The sequence below is a fragment of the Podarcis vaucheri genome, assembly GCF_965113315.1.
Source record: "Podarcis vaucheri genome assembly, chromosome: 9".
Lineage (NCBI taxonomy): Eukaryota > Metazoa > Chordata > Lepidosauria > Squamata > Lacertidae > Podarcis > Podarcis vaucheri.
Window position 1 is genome coordinate 28,977,009 of NC_138767.1, and position 18,071 is coordinate 28,995,079.

The 18,071-nt window shown below is 43.1% G+C and overlaps 1 protein-coding gene across 1 annotated transcript in view; it reads right to left on the bottom strand.

Moving 5' to 3' along the window:
- The window catches only part of SEC24D (SEC24 homolog D, COPII coat complex component), a 61,434-nt gene that overhangs the window by 4,452 nt on the left and 38,911 nt on the right, over positions 1–18,071 (bottom strand). Inside the window, exons 12-19 of the mRNA XM_082236908.1 lie at positions 15,706–15,897; positions 14,699–14,792; positions 9,925–10,041; positions 8,565–8,735; positions 7,625–7,721; positions 5,040–5,185; positions 3,052–3,190; positions 2,233–2,351 (exon numbers count right to left, since the gene is read on the bottom strand). Of these exons, the coding sequence (XP_082093034.1) occupies positions 2,233–2,351; positions 3,052–3,190; positions 5,040–5,185; positions 7,625–7,721; positions 8,565–8,735; positions 9,925–10,041; positions 14,699–14,792; positions 15,706–15,897 (1,075 nt within the window). The remainder of the gene's footprint in view (positions 1–2,232; positions 2,352–3,051; positions 3,191–5,039; positions 5,186–7,624; positions 7,722–8,564; positions 8,736–9,924; positions 10,042–14,698; positions 14,793–15,705; positions 15,898–18,071) is intronic.

Here is an 18,071-nt window from a genome sequence, read left to right on the forward strand (position 1 = left end):
TTGAATGTTTGATTTTTAAATGAGCATTTCACCAGACATGTGCCAAAGGAATGAACCAAAGGCTGATGTTTATTGTTTGTTCAGTCACTATTTTCACATACAAGCAACGACTGATTTACATGGGGGGACGGGGTGCACTGGGAGCCACACGGAGGGGGGGTGGCACTTACCAAGGGGCCTGCAGCCACACATCTCTCCTGGGAGTGATACGTTGGCTCGGGCGCTTGCAGGCTCCGCTGCCTGAAATGGCAGCGTGTCAGGGACCGTGCTGAGGAGGGCTGCACAGATGAGGAATGGTGGGAGCCTCCCCCTCTCTCTGCTCCTGACCAGGATCCTGAATCTTCCCAGGGGCAGTGGGACAGTATAGATTTGGAACAGTGGTTTGCAGAGGGACATACTTCAGAAGACAAAAGTTGGGAAGAACTGGGTGGTGAACAGCTAGGAGATGATAACTCGAAGAGAGAGAGTTAATAGACTCTCTCTCACTGGGAAGCCTACATCCACCCAGCCCAAAGTCACGATGAGCAGATAAGGTGGCAGCACAGAAAGCAAAGTGGTTGCGAGATCGGGTTGCAAGACAACAAAGTGACGAGGGTGACTCGGGGGGAGTGGGTATAATCCTTAATTGGGAGCACCTTTACTCTTTGTTCTTTTGCCCTATAGCTGATGGGGAGGCAGCGGGCAGATTCCTTGGAAGCCCTGCAGTGAGTCCTGCCCCGGCTCACCCCACCACATGGGTGGCTTGCTCCACCCCATGGGCAGCTTGCCCTGCTCCTGGGTTCAAGGTGTGTCACCCCGGGCACCTGAGCAGCTAGTTACGCCGCTGTTTACATGCATTTGATATATGCACAACGGTGCATGGTGCAGAACAGACTTGTGCACTCTCTGCTGCCGCCCACAATGACCCAGGATGCAACCCCTGCACAAATCAGGGGTTGCCTGTAGCTGAAAATTGCCTTCGACTGTCCACATTCTAGGTGACATAAGGGCTGATTTTGTGGTAAAAATATAAAGTACCGTATTTTTCGCTCTATAGGACGCACTTTCCCCCCTCCAAAAATTAAGGGGAAATATGTGTGTGTCCTATGGAGCAAATGCAGGCTTCTTGGCTTCAGAAATAGCAACACGAAGCCTGGAGAGCGAGAGGGGTCGGTGCGCACCGACCCCTCTCGCTCTCCAGACTTTAGGGATAGCTGCCTGAAGCCTCTGGAGCACAGCAGAAGGTCCCGCTGCACTCCGGAGGCTTCGGGTTCCTTTTGCTGAAGCCGGGAGAGGAAGACTCTCCCGGCTTCAGCAGAGAGGGAGAGCTGCGCAGCGCCCCTTCAGCCAAGCGGGAGGAGAAATGGAAGGGACTCCGTTTCCCTTGCAGCTTTGCTGAAGGTGCGCTGAGCAGAGAGGGGTTTTTTTTTCTTGTTCTCCCCCTCTAAAACACGGTGCGTCCTATGGTCGGGTGCGTCCTATAGAGTGAAAAATACGGTAAAAACGGTACATGCCAATATGATGATTAAGCAGGAAAGCGGTTTGTGATGTGACACAATATTCAGTGGAAACTGCACCAAAAATTCACCACATACCTTGCCCTTTTCTTTTATATACAGTGGACACACATAGCACAAAAATAAAGATTTGCCTAGAACAACCTGGGGGCAATACTGGTCATGAAAACGATAATTAAAGCTGAAAATATCTTTGGCTGAAAAAATCCACGAGAGGGAATTAACTTTGTCAAAGTTTTGCTTTGGTATTTTCTATGCCAAGATAGCAGGTGGTGCTTACCTCCCATGGTTTTAAGGTGATGATGTAACTGGTGAAAAATGTACAATGTTTCTCTTACTGATTAATTAGGAAATGAGCAAAGTGATATTTTTGCATTCTTCATTATGTCATGCTTAACCCCCAGTGCTAAAAAAGTAACCAAGTGAGAAAGGGTTCCACACTTACATATGAAGGAGCATTGCTGGCATTTACACTGGCATGGGAATTTTTTTATTTTTTTTGGGGGGGGGGTAGTTGCCATCTGTTGGCTTTACAATCTAGGCTGCAATGGGAAAACTCATTAGATGACGTGGTGGAAATCAAAACTGCATATTAAAAAACATGGAGGGCCAATATTTCCTTAGAAGGTACAGCTTTCTGTCAAACTCCCATGTTCAAAACTGGGATTTCAGAGCTAAACCGCAACAGCCAACGTTGCACAGAACTCAAACATTTGGAGCTGAAAATATAAAATACCTGGCTCACTGCAGATGGGCTAGCACAGTTCTTTCTGTAGCATGCTAACATGCGAGCTGTCTGGTTCACCAGGATCTCACGGACAGTCTTCAATGGCTGGCTGATAATGGCTTTGTAAGCTATAAAGGTATGAAAGTGAGATGAAACTCAAGTTGTTTCTTTCGCTCCTCCATTCCACCTTTTCACAGACGGCTGAGTAAAGCAACATCCTTTTATTTTACTTACTGAATTAAGAAGAATCCAACTACTAACCAGAGTTTTATTTGATCAACTTCTTAAAAACACATTTCAGACCTTTTTAAAGCAGATCCAAGTCCAATAAATTGCACCTGCCCAGAGAGATATCTTCTTGGTTTAAAATGTGAATCATATGAAAGTGAAAACAGTTCTCAGAATGGGTTTCTATCATACATCCAAGACACAACATGGTTTATAATCTGTCCTCAGCATGCCCCTGGGATGTGACGTAAATATGCCAATATTATTGTGTTGCTTACAATTTGCGGAATTAAACTATGAGATTGTGATTTGCATAAGAACCTAGCAAATACATAAGAAGTTGACTTAACCCTAACCCTAACCCTAACCCTAACCCTAACCCTAACCCTAACCCTAACCCTAACCCTAACCCTAACCCTAACCTGACTTAAGAGGATGACCAGCTACATGCAACACCTAGGACATTTTATTCACACATCCAATAACTTAATGTGTCTTTGACGTGCCATCTCTGATTTATAATACTTGGCATTACTCAAGAAGTTAGGCTCCACAGTCACCCTCAAATTCCCCTTCCCAAAGCATACATCCAAAGCTTACCTGTTTTAACAAAGAAATTTATAAGTGCATCGGTCTCACAGCTCTTGTAGACCTCAGCTAACTGGGAGCTGCAGTTAAGGCCAATATTATGTACACGCAGTCGTCTTTGACCACTCATCGATGTGTAGAGAACGGCACACTGCAATTAACATAAAAGTGAAATTCACTTTTCAGAAACCGTAATTTCATCTCTTACTATTGGTATTAATATATTTATTAAAGGTCCCAGAGCCAGTCACAACTATGTGAAATACCACATTAAAAACAGTATAAAAAATTTCAATCACAACGACAGTGGGTCTTGTGACCCGCCCCCCCCCCCAAACCTGGTGATATTCTATCCCATCTTAAAGGGAGCCTCAGGTTGAGCAATACTACCATATGGTTCTCATCCAGCTCTTCTTGTGGTACCAAGACAGACACCCTCGATTTCCCTTTGATATACAAGGGCTTAGGGCAGAGATGTGTTTTCCTAAGAACACCTTCATCCTTGCCAAGGCTCATTATATTTTATTGTACCACATTTACAACAAGGATTTGTGGCTGACTCATGGACCATATTTCAAGATGGATGACTAACTGTACTAAAAGTTAAGGGTTTAGGTCATCTTGAGAACTAGATTTGCAACCTGCACCAAAAAAGAGAGAGAGAGAGAGAGAGAGAGAGAGAGAGAGAGAGGAAGCAGTCATGACAAAATAAAAAGTCTTCACTTCATGTGGAAGTTTACAGCATGTCTAGATTTTAAAGAATTGCTGCATCAACTCTTTTGAGGCAGAAAAGCCGGGGGAGGAGGAAAATACTCAGCTTTTCAATTCTCTGTAATAGGACACTGGGAAGCAAAACTGCTGTAGTTTCATTGCAGTAGATTTGCATCCATTCTGTTCTAATAACAATCCACACATCTCCTTGCAATTTTTTCCTCTCGTCCTGCTATGAGAGGAGCACTGGATCGTGCTTGCCAATATGATCAGTAAGGGAGAGTGCCTTCAGGGCTGGCCCTACCATTAGGCATAGTGAGGCAGCTACTTCAGGTGGCAGGTGCTGGGGGACTATTCAGCAGTCCTCTGTTCCCCCTGTACAACCCAAAGCTAGCCAGCTGCCCTCAAATGTCTGGGAGGTCACTATCCCATTGCCAATGTGGAAGTCCAAGATGGAATGTAGAATGTGGCTTTGCAGGTGTCATGGACAACCATTGGATGCTTGATGTTGCTAGTGACAAGTGACCCAATTGCCTGCTTTCCTCCTTCCAGCATTGTCTTTCTTATGGTGTAGAAACCATCTTTGTAATAAATTGACCCTCTCATGAACAGAAAGATAAACCTGTGTAATGTTATGCTTATGCTGGGAGGAGCTTCCATCCAGATTCAAACCTATTTCTCACTAGAAGAGCAAGGTTTCCTTACAGTTGTTGCTTCAACTTTGTGGATATTTCCTTTTATTCAGTGCCCTCAGGATAGTTGCTAGCTCAGATGATGGAGAAAGGAAAGGGCCCATTTTGCTGCCTGAGGCAAAGGACAAGATGGTGCCTTCCCATTCCACATTTGCAGTAACCATGGCAAAAGGATCTTATTTCCCTGGTGGGAAAATATCAGTCTCTGGAATGCTGGGAAACTCTTATAACACAAGACTTACTTTAGGGGGAAATGTCTGGAATGCTGTACACATTTATCAATCACAGAGAGAGACCCTGAACAGACCAAGCACATGAACCTATATACCGTATTTTTCACTCTATAAGATGCACTTTTTCCCTCCTAAAAAGTAAGGGGAAATATGTGTGCTTCTTATGGAGAGAATGCAGGCTGCACAGCTATCCCAGAAGCCAGAACAGCAAGAGGAATCTCTGCTTTCGCTGCGCAGTGATCCCTCTTGCTGTTCTGGCTTCTGGGATTCAGAATATTTTTTTTCTCTTTTTCCTCCTCCAAAAACTAGGTGTGTCTTATGGTCTGGTGCGTCTTATAGAGTGAAAAATACGGTAACATGTTACCTGGATTAAAGCTCCATTGTCTTCATTCAACTTGTCATCATGCTTGAACTCCACTGTCACTGCTTTGTCGCAATCTACTGCTGCCATTTCGACATCCGTGGTGTTGTTCATGTAAACAGCTCCCAAAAAGTCTGTAGCCCTGAAACCTAGAGCAGATTGCAAAATAATCTCATGTATGGACTGCCGGCTATCAGCAGCATCAGCACCAGAGCTGAAAGACTGTCAGAGGTGGCATTCCTCCTCTGCCCTCCTTCCATCCTCAGGACTGATGTGCAAGTTACTTGATGTGGAAGGACAACCACAGATTTCTGTTATCTTGTCAGTTTCACATGGCTAACATTTCACTCGAAAATTGCTCTGTGTGGCAACAGTTGGTATTTATTATGTTAGTTCTCAACCCTTTGCCCTTGTGCGATGAATGCCATGGCACTATGCTGCAGAACATTCATACAAAATGTTAAAATGAATCTGACAAAAAGATTAAATCACCGTGTGATGGTATTTTCAACTCGAGAAGCAATGTGTTAATTGACCTTCAGAAACACACTATTGCTAGAGATGAATGGGGCCAACCATAACATCAGCCCAGATTATCCATGACTACTAGATTTGGGAAGCTGCCAGCAGTTGCTAATGTATTCTGAACTATGGGATTCAAAGACTTATTGAATCCTGGGACACTGGCAGTTTCTCATTTGGAAAGCATGCATGGCTTGTTCACATGTTTACATATGACCTAACCATAGCTGTCAAGTGTCCCTTATTTGAAGGGACAGTCCCTTATTCTAGCGCCATGTCCCGCTGCTGTCCCTTATTGATGGATGTCCCTTAAATGTCCCTTAAATGGTGTCCCCTAAATTTCAAAGGAAGCAGCTCCTCTCCCTCCCTCCCTGCCGGCCAGGGAGGAGGGAGGCTCCAACTGTGTTGCTTGGCTGTGTTGCTCACCCAATAAGAAGTCTAAGAATGACTGGGAGGTGGAGCTTGCATGCCTTGTGTGTGGCTAGTTAATGCAAGCTGAGGGGTTTTTTGAATGCTGGACACCATTTTGTTGCACGTGCTGCTGCAAACTTTGCAGTGCAAAGCCAGGCCGGGGAGCCGTCTTAAGTTGAGGCTGCATAGGCCTTGTGGTACATGTGATTCAGATTGTATTCAGTTGAACCTCTGGTTACAAAGTTGGTTGGACAGTGTTTTCGAAGCTACCCAGCATGAGTTTGACCAGACTGCAGGAGGACAGGAAGACTGGAGTGCCTGGAACAGGTGAGGCTGTAGGTCCCTTATTTTGGCTGCTGGTCCCTTATTTTCAAATCTGTAAGTTGACAGCTATGGACCTAACCCTGTTCCTCTGCTTTTGCTGGATTCCCAATGACACACTAAGACTGTTCCACTAAAAGTGTGGAGAACTGCAACTAAGAAAGCTGAATAGTAGTTGGGCCAGAAAAAAACCTTCCCTATCTCTGGTTCAGGCAGTCGATTACAGTGGTGCCTCGCAAGACGAAATTAATCCGTTCTGCGAGTTTCTTCGTCTTGCGGATTTCTTCGTCTTGCGACGCACGCATGCACCCTGGTACTGTATTATAATGGGATAGCGGGCAAAGTACAAAGCGGGTCGCTCCCCAGCAGGAGGAGTTTCCCCAGCCTGGAGGATCTGTTGCCGGGAAGAGGCAAAGACACCCCCTCCCACCTCCCCACGAAAACAGCCCCCCTTCCTCTGTCGCCAAGCCTTGCCGCGTCTTCGCTCCGCCAAACCGTGTCCAACATCAAAGCCCCAGCCCGCTCCTCTCCCTCTCTCTCCACGAGGTGCCAAAGGAAGTTCGGGCCCAGGAACCGAGGGCGGACGCACGAAGCGCCCGATGCTGACTCTCCCTTGCTCCCCCCATTACCTGGCGCCACGCCGCCAGGCTCCCCACAGTCTCGGCAGCTGCTCCCGGCTTCTTCCCACCCCCGCAAAGGCGCCTTCGCGGCGGCCCAAGCGCAGTGGATGCCTCCTCCTCCTTTGTCCCGCCTCCTCCTGCCTTCGCACAGTTAGGGCAAAATGGAGCAGCCACGTGGGGAGGGGGAGAGAGAGAGAGAGGCAGAGGCGCAGAGACCCAGCCAGATACGCTGGATCCCAGCCCACCTGCCTCCTCTGTGCCCTCTCCAGAAGAGGATCCCTCTGGAAAAGGTAGGTCGCTCCCTCGCTCGCTCCCTGCCAGCCCAGTTCTCGCTTCAAAAGGAAACAAACTCGCAAGACGTTTCATCTTGCGAAGCAAGTCCATAGGGAAATTCGTCTTACGAAGCACCTCAAAAACCGCAAAACCCTTTCGTCTTGCGAGTTTTTCGTCTTCCGAGGCATTCGTCTTGCGGGGCACCACTGTATGCAGTTACAACAGCACAAACATCAGGGACCTACCAGAAACCTTAAGGGAACCCCGAGGTACAAAAAAGTGGAAGGAATGTAGAGGGAACCCCCAAAAAGCTAACTGAGGAATGAGTGTGCTTAATGATTACAAAATGCTGACTAACTGTTGAAGGGATTGGAGAACTGAACTGAGTACAGCACATTGCAATTTCTACCGCAGGTGCCACTTGTAATTTCTTGTTGTTACCTGTGCTAGTACGAACCCTCATGATAGCATCAAATCCCATCCTTTTTTCTATACTCTTCCTGAGATCATTCAGAAATTGGGGGCTATCAGAATGAACCTAAATGAAAACATAAAAGGAGAAATCTCTTAAGCAAATTGTAGACCTGCCACTGGATGGCAGCAACATGCTGAAAGTAGTTCCTGGACTTGAACAGAATTGCATGCTCTTAAGAAATTCAGTGGTATTCAACCTTCCTTTTAATAAGTACAGTGAAAAAACTTTCATAGGGCTCTCAGACTCACCAATGTTCCAGCAGACTTTTTATTAAAAAGAAAAAAAAGCTCAACCTGCTTGTTAACTTCTCAGACGTAATACTAGTGACAAAAGCCCACATCTTTCAAATGAATCCAAGAATCAATAATAGATGTTTAACAAATGAAATGCCTGTTTTCTAAATTAATAACTGGAGCAAGCATACATTTCAAAGCTGAAAAGATCTGAAATTCTTTTTTCAGAAATTCTTTTTCTTGATCGAGACAGAGCTTGCTTTTAACCACATTCACTGCTTCAATGTTGTGCCAATGGCTTTATTTTTAACACTGATGTAGAGTAGCAGATATTTCATTAAAAAGATTCAGGGGTTTGCGAGAACTCAGTTCAGTAGAAGATTAGTATGCATTTGCACTTTTCCCTCAACACTTACCTTTTAAGATTAGAGTTGTAGTATCAGCTCTGCTCTAGTTCATATTGTATAAATAAGCAATGCTTTTTCACAAACTCCGGATACAACAGTAAGTATCTAACCTAGACATGCTGTGACTTATCTCCAAATCTACATTCGGTCCATTAGAGGACATCATTAAATCCTTACTATTTCGTTTTCAGGTGACACAGCAGCATATTATGCACGTCAAATTCCATGCACCCAAGTGGACAGAAAGAGAACCTTCTGACATTTACCTGAAAATTGTTGTATTTGTACAGGGTTCCTCCAGTGTGCATTGTCACAAGGCCCATGGAGGCTACATCAACATACTGGTTTGGGAAAAGGAACAGATCCACGCAGCAGCCACTAGCGACACAGTCTCTGGCCAGGGTCTCATAAATATTTGTCTGGGGTTGAAACAGTGTCTGGAGAGTTTAAAGGGAAGTACTGAGCAATACACAAACAAAACACCATTCATGAAAACAACCTGACATAATTCAATATGAATTAGCAGAAAAAATAGGAAAGCAAACACAGCGAAAACATTTAAAAGGTCTACTATACCCATATATGATATATTTCATAGAGTTGTTTGTTCACCATGCATTTGGAAACCTCTTAAGATATTGTAACTAAATTTTGCATGGTGCTTACAGAGATCAAAGGAGCCCATTTTAGTCTATGTTTGGATGCAGTTTTGAATTAAGATGTATAAAGAAGCTTTCAAAATGGGACCACTGCGTATGAGGCTGCTAATGTTAACATAGCATGTCAACTCCAAGGGCAAATGCATATTTTATTTTACTTCATCTCACATATTTCTAACCCATTTTCAAAGACTATTGTCTTCCCAAGGTTGTTTACATTAATTACAAATATACTATTTCATAAGTAGCAATAATTTAAACATACACTCTGGTTAACAATAGAAAGAATCAGTTTAAATAAACCCAATACATTAAATGCAATAGTTAACAGCAAAACTCAAGGAAAATGGCAGCAGTAACTTATGCAATAAATGTTTAGTATAAAGGCATTCCTTAAACAACGACAAGAATCACCAAAAGAATTACTGGGTGGGAAAGATGATTAACAAAAACTGATATTCAGTTTAGAGATATGATTGTTGCTGTATTAAATATCTACTAAGCATAACACTTTACTTATTAATCATTTTACCATAAGAGCCAAACTACATGCTATGCTTAATAAACCTCCAATCCTGATCGCATACCTTCACACTGTACATTAAGCATAGCATGTAGTTTGGGCTCTTACGGTAAAATGAAGAATAAGTAAAGTGATATCTCCATGCCTCCAGCTGCAATAAGAGCTAAAATCAGTGTAGTCCCCAGCACAGGTAGAGAGGTTTTTTTAAAAGGTTCCTATGGGCACCAATTGGAACTTTTTTTATGACCTTTGTAGTGATTCAGGGTGATGCTATTTTAGTCCCGAGGAACACTTTTCCCGGAACACTGCATTCCCAATAACAATCCCCCTGAATCCGAAATTAATTGAAGTAAAAAACAGATATATAGCTTCACGTTACCCATTGAGAGTAACATATATTTTTGTACTAAGTTGCATGCAAAAAACAAACACACACTGAAATACCTTTTCTTTTTCTGTATTGACCAATTTTCTATCATCTCTGCTTTTCAGCTTCCCTGGTGCTTCTGCAGTCGGCAGGGAAGAATGGAAGATAAACAGCTTTCCAGCACACTCTGCTGCCTGTTGCAAAGACACAAGAAATGACCTTTTTTCAAGCTGGCATTATAAATATTTGAGCCAGATCTCCATACAATTTCAGCCGAGTCTCAAATGCTAGCATAAACTACTTTGGAAACTAAATAGTGCGTTTGTTTAGCGTTTGAACTTTTGGTGACACCTTGAAAAAAAATAACTGGGAAGTTCAGAATTTTAAATAACCACAAATAATCTACTACAAACACCTCAATATATCAGTGCTAATATACACATATAAATGAGAAAACTAGTGCTATGGGCAGTTCATGCTAACAGTATGCCAGGAATTATTAAATGGCACAAAACGAATTAAAAACACAGTTCAGTGCATTAGAAAAATCAATAAATTGTCCACTTGCAATGCGTAATCAAACTGGGCCCTACTCCACAACATGTATTTCTTGGACTGACCTTTAGGGATCAACCAAAATAAGCACATTATACTTAGGGGGATGGAAACAATATGCCAGATTCTAAGTGCAGGTGTGTGCCAGCACTAACCTGCTCATGAGGCTCAAATGCAAGAGGAAGAATGATACTATTCTTGCCATTCCCTAATTGCATTGCCATGACCAACAAATTGGCAGTGCAATTAGGGAAGGGTGCTGTGAGTTCAGTACAGGATACAGCTTGGGCCGGAATGGTCATGGATCCTCTGGTGCATGCCTACCTTGGCAGAGTACACAATACTGTAGCCTGTGCAGCTTTCTGTTTTGCTATTCCTAGGTGAGTGACTTCAGGACTAGACCAGGGCAGAGGTAGGTGGGCATGTGTATGTACGATACTCTTGGACTGCTGTACTGTGCTATTCAAGCTGTCTGTTGATCCAGTCTAAAAAAACAGTGAATCAGCTTCAAAAGACACCTGTGATGGGAACACTCCCCAAACTCAATAATCTAGGGTTTAAAGGATGACTTAAGGATGAAAGCAAATACCAGAAGGTTTGCATTCTAGATAAGGGTTACCAGCAAAGTCTGTTAGATGCAGTACAAAAACACTTATAATACGGAAAATGCTGAGCTGCCACTGTTTGTGCTTTTTACCACCACAGATGGATGAAACATAGCAGCAGAAGAGGTTTTCCCAACTTTTACTTTGGCCAAAAGGCACAGGTACATCACAAACACTCCCCTATCAATGACAGACAATCCAATTTTACTTTGTCCTCCAATTTTACCCACAATAAAAATAGCTTGGGCATGGGGGAGTGTTTGCTTTTAGGCAACCTGAAACTTTTCCAGTAGGAAAATGTCTGCTGTGGATCTGGGATGAAACACAAAGATTGATGGCTTTGCATCAAATCCCTCAGCCGATGGGGAATTGGCAGAATCAAGTTAGACTTCTGGACACTTTACTTCTAACACTTTACTCTCAGAATCACCATCTATTTATGCTACAATAAATCTGCTAGTATTTAAGCCACAACAAGACTCTGGTATGTGTATGTTTACTATCCCAGTCTAACAGAATAGCCACTGCAGCTGTTTTTAAAAAAGGGATGTTTGAACTCCAAATGAAACTCCGACCAGAAATCTGGTGGGTGCATTTTGGACCAGTTGAAGGTTTCTGAATCATCTTCAAGCACAGCACCATGTAGATCAAATAAATGGCATGATATTCATCTGGCAAGTTTTTCAGTTGAGCAGAGATGGGAAACCAGCTGAAGCCAATATTCTGTTCACTGCTTTGAGACAGTTAGCAAGAACTCTGAGCATCTTCAAAAGACAAATTCCATAATTTTTTGTAATTGCTTCAGAGATGCCCAAAATGACGCAGTTGCTCAAATAATTCTCAGAACAGTTATCCACATGTATTCCCAGTATAAATCAAGGAAAAGAGGAAAAGAAACAGTGGAAATTGTACTTTTATATGTCAGAGATCATAAGGCTCATAGCTATCACTTGAGGGGGCTTAGAGATGGGGACTGAATTACCAAGCTGGTCACTGAGATATTGCAATCATGCTCCTCATATATTTATTGTTACTATTTTTTGCAGCACCCTCACAGAACTGTTGGCATCAAAATGCCATTTACATTCCTCCCCATTTAATCTGGAAAGGGTAAATCTGGTTTAAATTGGGGATGGGCGGGCTGGTATTTTGATGCTAACATGCATCAGCATCATCAGTGCCAGAATAAACACACCTCTGGTAGCACCCAGAAACAGAACATAGTCGTTACAGGGGGTGAGGGTGGGGAGTAGGCATGAGGATCCAGAAACGGAATATGTCCTATTAGTTGCCTTTATATCCCGCCTATTTCTCCAAGGAGATCAAGGAAGTGTACATGGTTCTCCCCCTCCTCATTTCATCTCCACAACAACCCTGCTCACTGATTTCCCAGAGGCATCTGACTGGCCACTGGGAAAACAGAAAGCTGGACTAGATGGGCCATTGGCCGAATCCAGCAGGCTATTCTTATGTTCTTATGCTAGGCTGAGAGGCAGAGACTGATCCAATGTCACCCAGTGAGCTTCATGGCCAAGTAGGGATTAGAACCCTGGTTGCCCGGGTCCTAGTCCGACACTAACCACTGCACCACACTGGCTCTCATACTGGTCTTGACCGTCAATTCACACAAGGAGTGAGTTCAATGTACAGCCCACACACTGGAGCCTTAGCAGCTTGCTTATGTGCCACTACTGACCTACTCAAGGTTTAGTACATTTCCCCCTGCCCCAAACTCCCCAATATGTGTATTTAAAGTTTTCAAATAGCACCCATTTTACCCGATCACCAATTTCCTTTTCCCAGGAAGATGGTGAAAGAAAGGAAAAATACTGAGAAGATTTGATTTATGCTGTAGCATAAGATATTTGACTGTATTTGCTCACAGTTGGCATCATGCGGAAAAGAAACAAAGGAAAATAAATGCAGAGACGAGAAGTCTGCACGGCCACCGAGATCACTTTCATGGTAAGTATACACAAAAAATATTCCAGATGGACTCAGATTGCCCCCTTTGAAGTTGTCATGTATTCATTTTATGGGTTTTGGTTTTAATTTCTCTGTGTGTCTGCTTCCAGCACATTTGTTTATTTCTTTCATTCATTCATGACAGATGCCATTTGGCATTTATATAAATTTATAAAAAATAAATACATTTTCCTGAAAACTGAAATGTGCTTCAGCTTTCTTACCCTCTCCAGAAACATGCTGATGTTTAATACAAAAAGAGCCAAGGCACCAGCGATATTGCTTTTCTCTGAGAATGACACCAAAATTGTTAATGTCTGGCATCAAAACAGGATTACATCATGACAACTCAACAAATAACCCACACAATTATTATTTTTTAAATAAAAAAAAATTCCTTCCAGTAGCACCTTAGAGACCAACTAAGTTAGTTATTGGTATGAGCTTTCGGAAGGAATTTATTTGTTTGTTTCGACTACGGCAGACCAACATGACTACCTACCTGTAATTATTTTTAAAACTGTGGTAAGAACCAAACCTATAACCAATACTGAGTCAGACTACTGATCCATCAAACTTTACTGGGCTCCCCAATGTGGTTCCCATGGGCACCACATTACCCCACAACACCTACCAAGGCCTCTTTTTAAAGACTGAATTTTTCTCACATTTTTTTAATAGGGTGGTTTGGTGCAGGGACTGCTTGGTTTTAGAGGTGGGGTTGTAGTAGGAACTTTGCCTGGTGTTTGGCCTGTGGTTTCTTAGATGTCCAAATGTGCCATCAAGTTTGTAATACACATTGAGTGGCAGTGGCTATCGAGGATCTGAGACAAGAGTCATTCCCAGTCCTAGTGGGTGATATCAAGGACTGAACCTGGAGCTGTTCCCAAAGCCTTTTGGCCACTGAGCTACAGCCCTTCCAGATTCAATCCTGTGTGAAGAAAAACTAAATTCTGTGATATGTGCCACTTCACTTCCTTTCCTTTCCTACCGCTGTAATTTAAGCACCGATTCTTTCTATGTTTTGGACTCTAGACTAGCACCGCAGTGGACACAATATAACCTCAGCCACATGGGGAACCTTCCAACAAATCATAAAACTACAGTAAAACATTAAAAACTTCCCTTTACAGGGCTGCCTTCAGATGTCTTCTAAAAATTGTGTAGTTTTTATCTCCATGACATCTGATGGGAGGGCGTTCCACAGGGCGGGCTCAACTACCAGGAAGGCCCTCTGCCCTCTGCCCAGTTCCCTGTACCCTCACTTCTCACAGTGAGGGAACCACCAGAAGGCCCTCAGAGCTAGATCTCAGTGTCCCTCAGTAGCTCCTTCAGGTATACAGGGCCTGTGTAAATGGGCAGGGGAATCATGTACTGTTTTATATATTTAACAAATATGACTTAAAACAACATCAACAGAGTACTGTCCATATCTGTTTTGCATGCACTGGAAAGTTAAGATTGACAGCTGGTTCCCAGTGTTGTGTGTGTGCTATGAAGCAGATGACTTCAATTTATAATCTGTATAATTTGAAGGATTTATTGTTTTGCACCTGTGCGCAGTATGCCTGGATTCTGAGTTATATTACAAAGTACTATGGTTGGTGTTTCCTTTTGCTTCCTGCCGTGACCTGTGGGAAAGGCTAGCCTTCCTCCAGAAGAGCTTTCGTGGCTTATAAAGTCAGTCCTAATAAAGACTTTGTTGCACAGAAAAGAACATTCTAACCTTTAGCGCTTCCATGCCAGCCTGGATAACAGGAGCAAAGACAGTCTCACTCTCATTAGTGTCTGTAAACATCTCTGGAATCTGGTCCAGCAAGCTATGACAGGGGGAAAAGACCAGTGTTTCAACAGGTTGGAATGGACAGGATAATCCTTCAAAGAAAATAAATCATATAGACACCAGGCCCCTTTGCTGAAAGATTTAAACTCTGCACTAAAAAAAAAAGAGAGAGAAATGTTGCTGGTACATTAGCCTCTACAAGACTATGCACAGTTCCCTGTTTTGCAGAAGAAACTGCTTTCTAATTTATTTAGAAGTTTTGTATGCAGTGAAAAGAATTTAAAAGCTACAAAATACTTTTCAAGTAAATTATAAGCCATACTGCACAAAAACATTAATTCCTCAATCAAAAGACAAATTTGTAATGCTGTAAGGCAAATTTCATTTGACTGCGCCGATATACAAAAATAAATTACGTCTCTTGTGTATGCACTCTATAAATAGTGTATTTTTAGCAGTGCAATCTTAGTCATATTATTTATTTGCATACAGAAAGCTGGCGACTTAAGTGCATTTAAGTGCATTTAAGTTTGGCAACCCCACCCGCTATTGCATCCAGTGTGTTGTGAATAAATGCCATTTTGGCTTTAGGCACAGTGCCATGTAAATTGTGGGCCTACTGTTTAAAGTTCTTGTCTTTACTTGTATCAGCTTTCATATTGTTGTAATAACCCCCATGAGCTCCAGACATCAGGTCAGGGGTGATGGGAGTTGTAGTCCAACAACATTGAGGGACTCATGATTAGGGAAGCTTGGTCTACAGACATTATGCACCTATGGAAGCACACATACAATCAAGTTTTACCTGCATATCTCTCTAGATCATAACCATGGTCTTTAAATATGTGATTGTCAAATTTTTATAGGTTGAAAATTGATGAAATCACCCAAGGTAATTGCTATTGAAGATATTCACACCTGAGCATAAAAAGCATAATTTGTATGTTTACTTGTTTATGACAGCTTTTGACTCCTGAAAGTTGACGAGGAAACCATCCAGTAAAGGGACAAACACTTCACTGACATCAGTGACCACCATCATCTGAGGCTGGCCAAGATTGCGTTTTACATTGAAGAAATGGAGGACTTTGTTGTAGGTGACAAATCCAACCCGAATAGTTGAAGCCTCCTCTTGCTCCTCCCTGGAAGAGAAATAGTTTTTAGAAAACACAGCTGCAGGTTAAATTTCAAAAGCATTATTTTGCATGGAGGAGGGGGGAAAGAGAGCTTTATTAATTACCATATTAATATTAATTGTCATATCATGAGTGTCTAAACTGTACAACAAGAAACAATCTTTATGAAAGACTTAGATTTTAGCCTGAGACAAAGTGAATGAAAGGCCACATCTGAACATCAATAGGATATGAACACACGTATCTTGGGAACTCTAGTTTAAGGGTGCAGGGAACTGTAGCTCTGTGAGGGGTAAACAACAGTTCCTAGGATTATTGGGAGGGGGGGAATCTGTGCATGCAGCCTTAGTGTTACTAGTGAGCCCACTATGAATTTGTACTCACACTTTTCTTGGCCACATTTCTTTCAGAAAACAGCACAAGGGCAGCTGTTGTTTCCCCCCCCCCCATGGCTCCAGCAAAACACAGATGTGAAGAGTGTTGCTGAGCTGTCCTTGTGACAGTCCTAAAGTCAGTCCTTTCTGGGACTTCCGGGTTGGTGCGATCTGGAAATGGCGGATTCCCTCCGAGCTGCGGAGGGAATCGGCTCAACCGAGGACGGGTCTTGCCGCGCCGGCGACGCGGGGACCCTTAAAAACTGCAGGCGCTGAAGCCTGCGGACTGAAGACTCGGCGGGTGCCTTAAGCGCCCCCCGATCCACGAAGAGCCTTTTTAAAGGCTGCGGAGAGGATACGGAGGGTGGCGTGGCACTGAGAGTCGATCGCTACCTCGGTGGAGCGAAGCCGCGAGCCATGACTGGAGAGCGCTGACTTCCTTCCTTGAAATTCGGACTGAAAAGAATAACCCGTGAGTAAAACGGAATTGGACTTTAAGAATATTATCCCGTGAATTTGAGACGACCGGGGGGTGTGCTAAAAGGAAGTCTGCACCCCCCCCCCTTGCAGACGATCTAAAGCAACGATATAAGAGCTAAGCTGGAGAGCCTACCCTTTGAGGGGTGAGTTAAAAAAGACATTAACTTCCAAGATTTGGCAAAAAGAAATTTTGAGCTGGAGAGTGGAGTTCTGGAAGCTTTCCTTTTGTTGTAAACACCCCCCCTCCCGGGCCCGGGAGCGTCCTGTCTTTGAGCTTGTGTAAGAGGTGCGGAGTTTGACAGCTGTCAAAGCTGTCAAACGGACAGTTTAGAGCGGAAAAATTGTCATTTAAGATCCCTCTGGACTAAGATGAGTTATAATTGAACTAAAATTGTTGGAAACAAAGTAATAACAATAAGTTAGAGGATTGTTGGAGAAAAGACTAATAAGTAACCAGATTCCCTCTAGGGGGAATTCTGTGAAACTACAATGGCTGTGGATGGAAAGTTACTAGTGGAAATCGAAAGAATGTTTCATTTGGTGGGAATTTTACAAGAGCAGAGTCTGGCTATGAATAAACAACTTATGACCTTGACTTCTGGAACAAGCAGCTCTGCTGAATGTATTGAGGACTTGAATGAGAAAGAATCCACAGCTGAATCGGAAATGATAGCTAAAGAAGTGGAAGAGACTAAACAAGAAAAAGAGAAAGTAAAGTTGGAAAGTACCAACCAGAAGCTGACATCTGTGGAACACAAGCAAGGAGACTTTTGGATTATATTTACCACAAATCTGCGAAAGATGCAAAAGACGAAGGAGGAGGCCCCGGGAGTTTATGGAATACAGGAACTTAAAATAAAGAAATATGATTGGGGCCTCCACTCTGACTTTGACTCTGAAGATGCAGGCTTTGTGGAAATTTTCCAGCAGCTGTTTTCAAATGTCCTTGTGGGAAGAGAAGATGGTTTGATGGTGACAGAACTCTTTCCAGATTTGATGACCGACATAAAGGACTACCAACAAGACCGGCGGAGAGGGACTGAAAGAGACTTGAAAGCCTCGGACGTGAGGAACCCAGGCTAAGAACTGCTATTCTGGACATGTATTGGGAAGGGACGAAAACCGGGGATGGGAGGGAGGGAAGAATAGAATTTTAAAAACACTCAAGACCTTTGGGTTTAGTTAATATGACCTTTAACTAAGACAAAATGAGAAATCGATGGAAGGGAATTTGAGTCCAACTTAGGAAAAATTTATTTTCTTTATAAAAGAGGTAATATTAAGATGGTTAAGAGGAGAAATACCAATTTGCTGACACAATTTTGG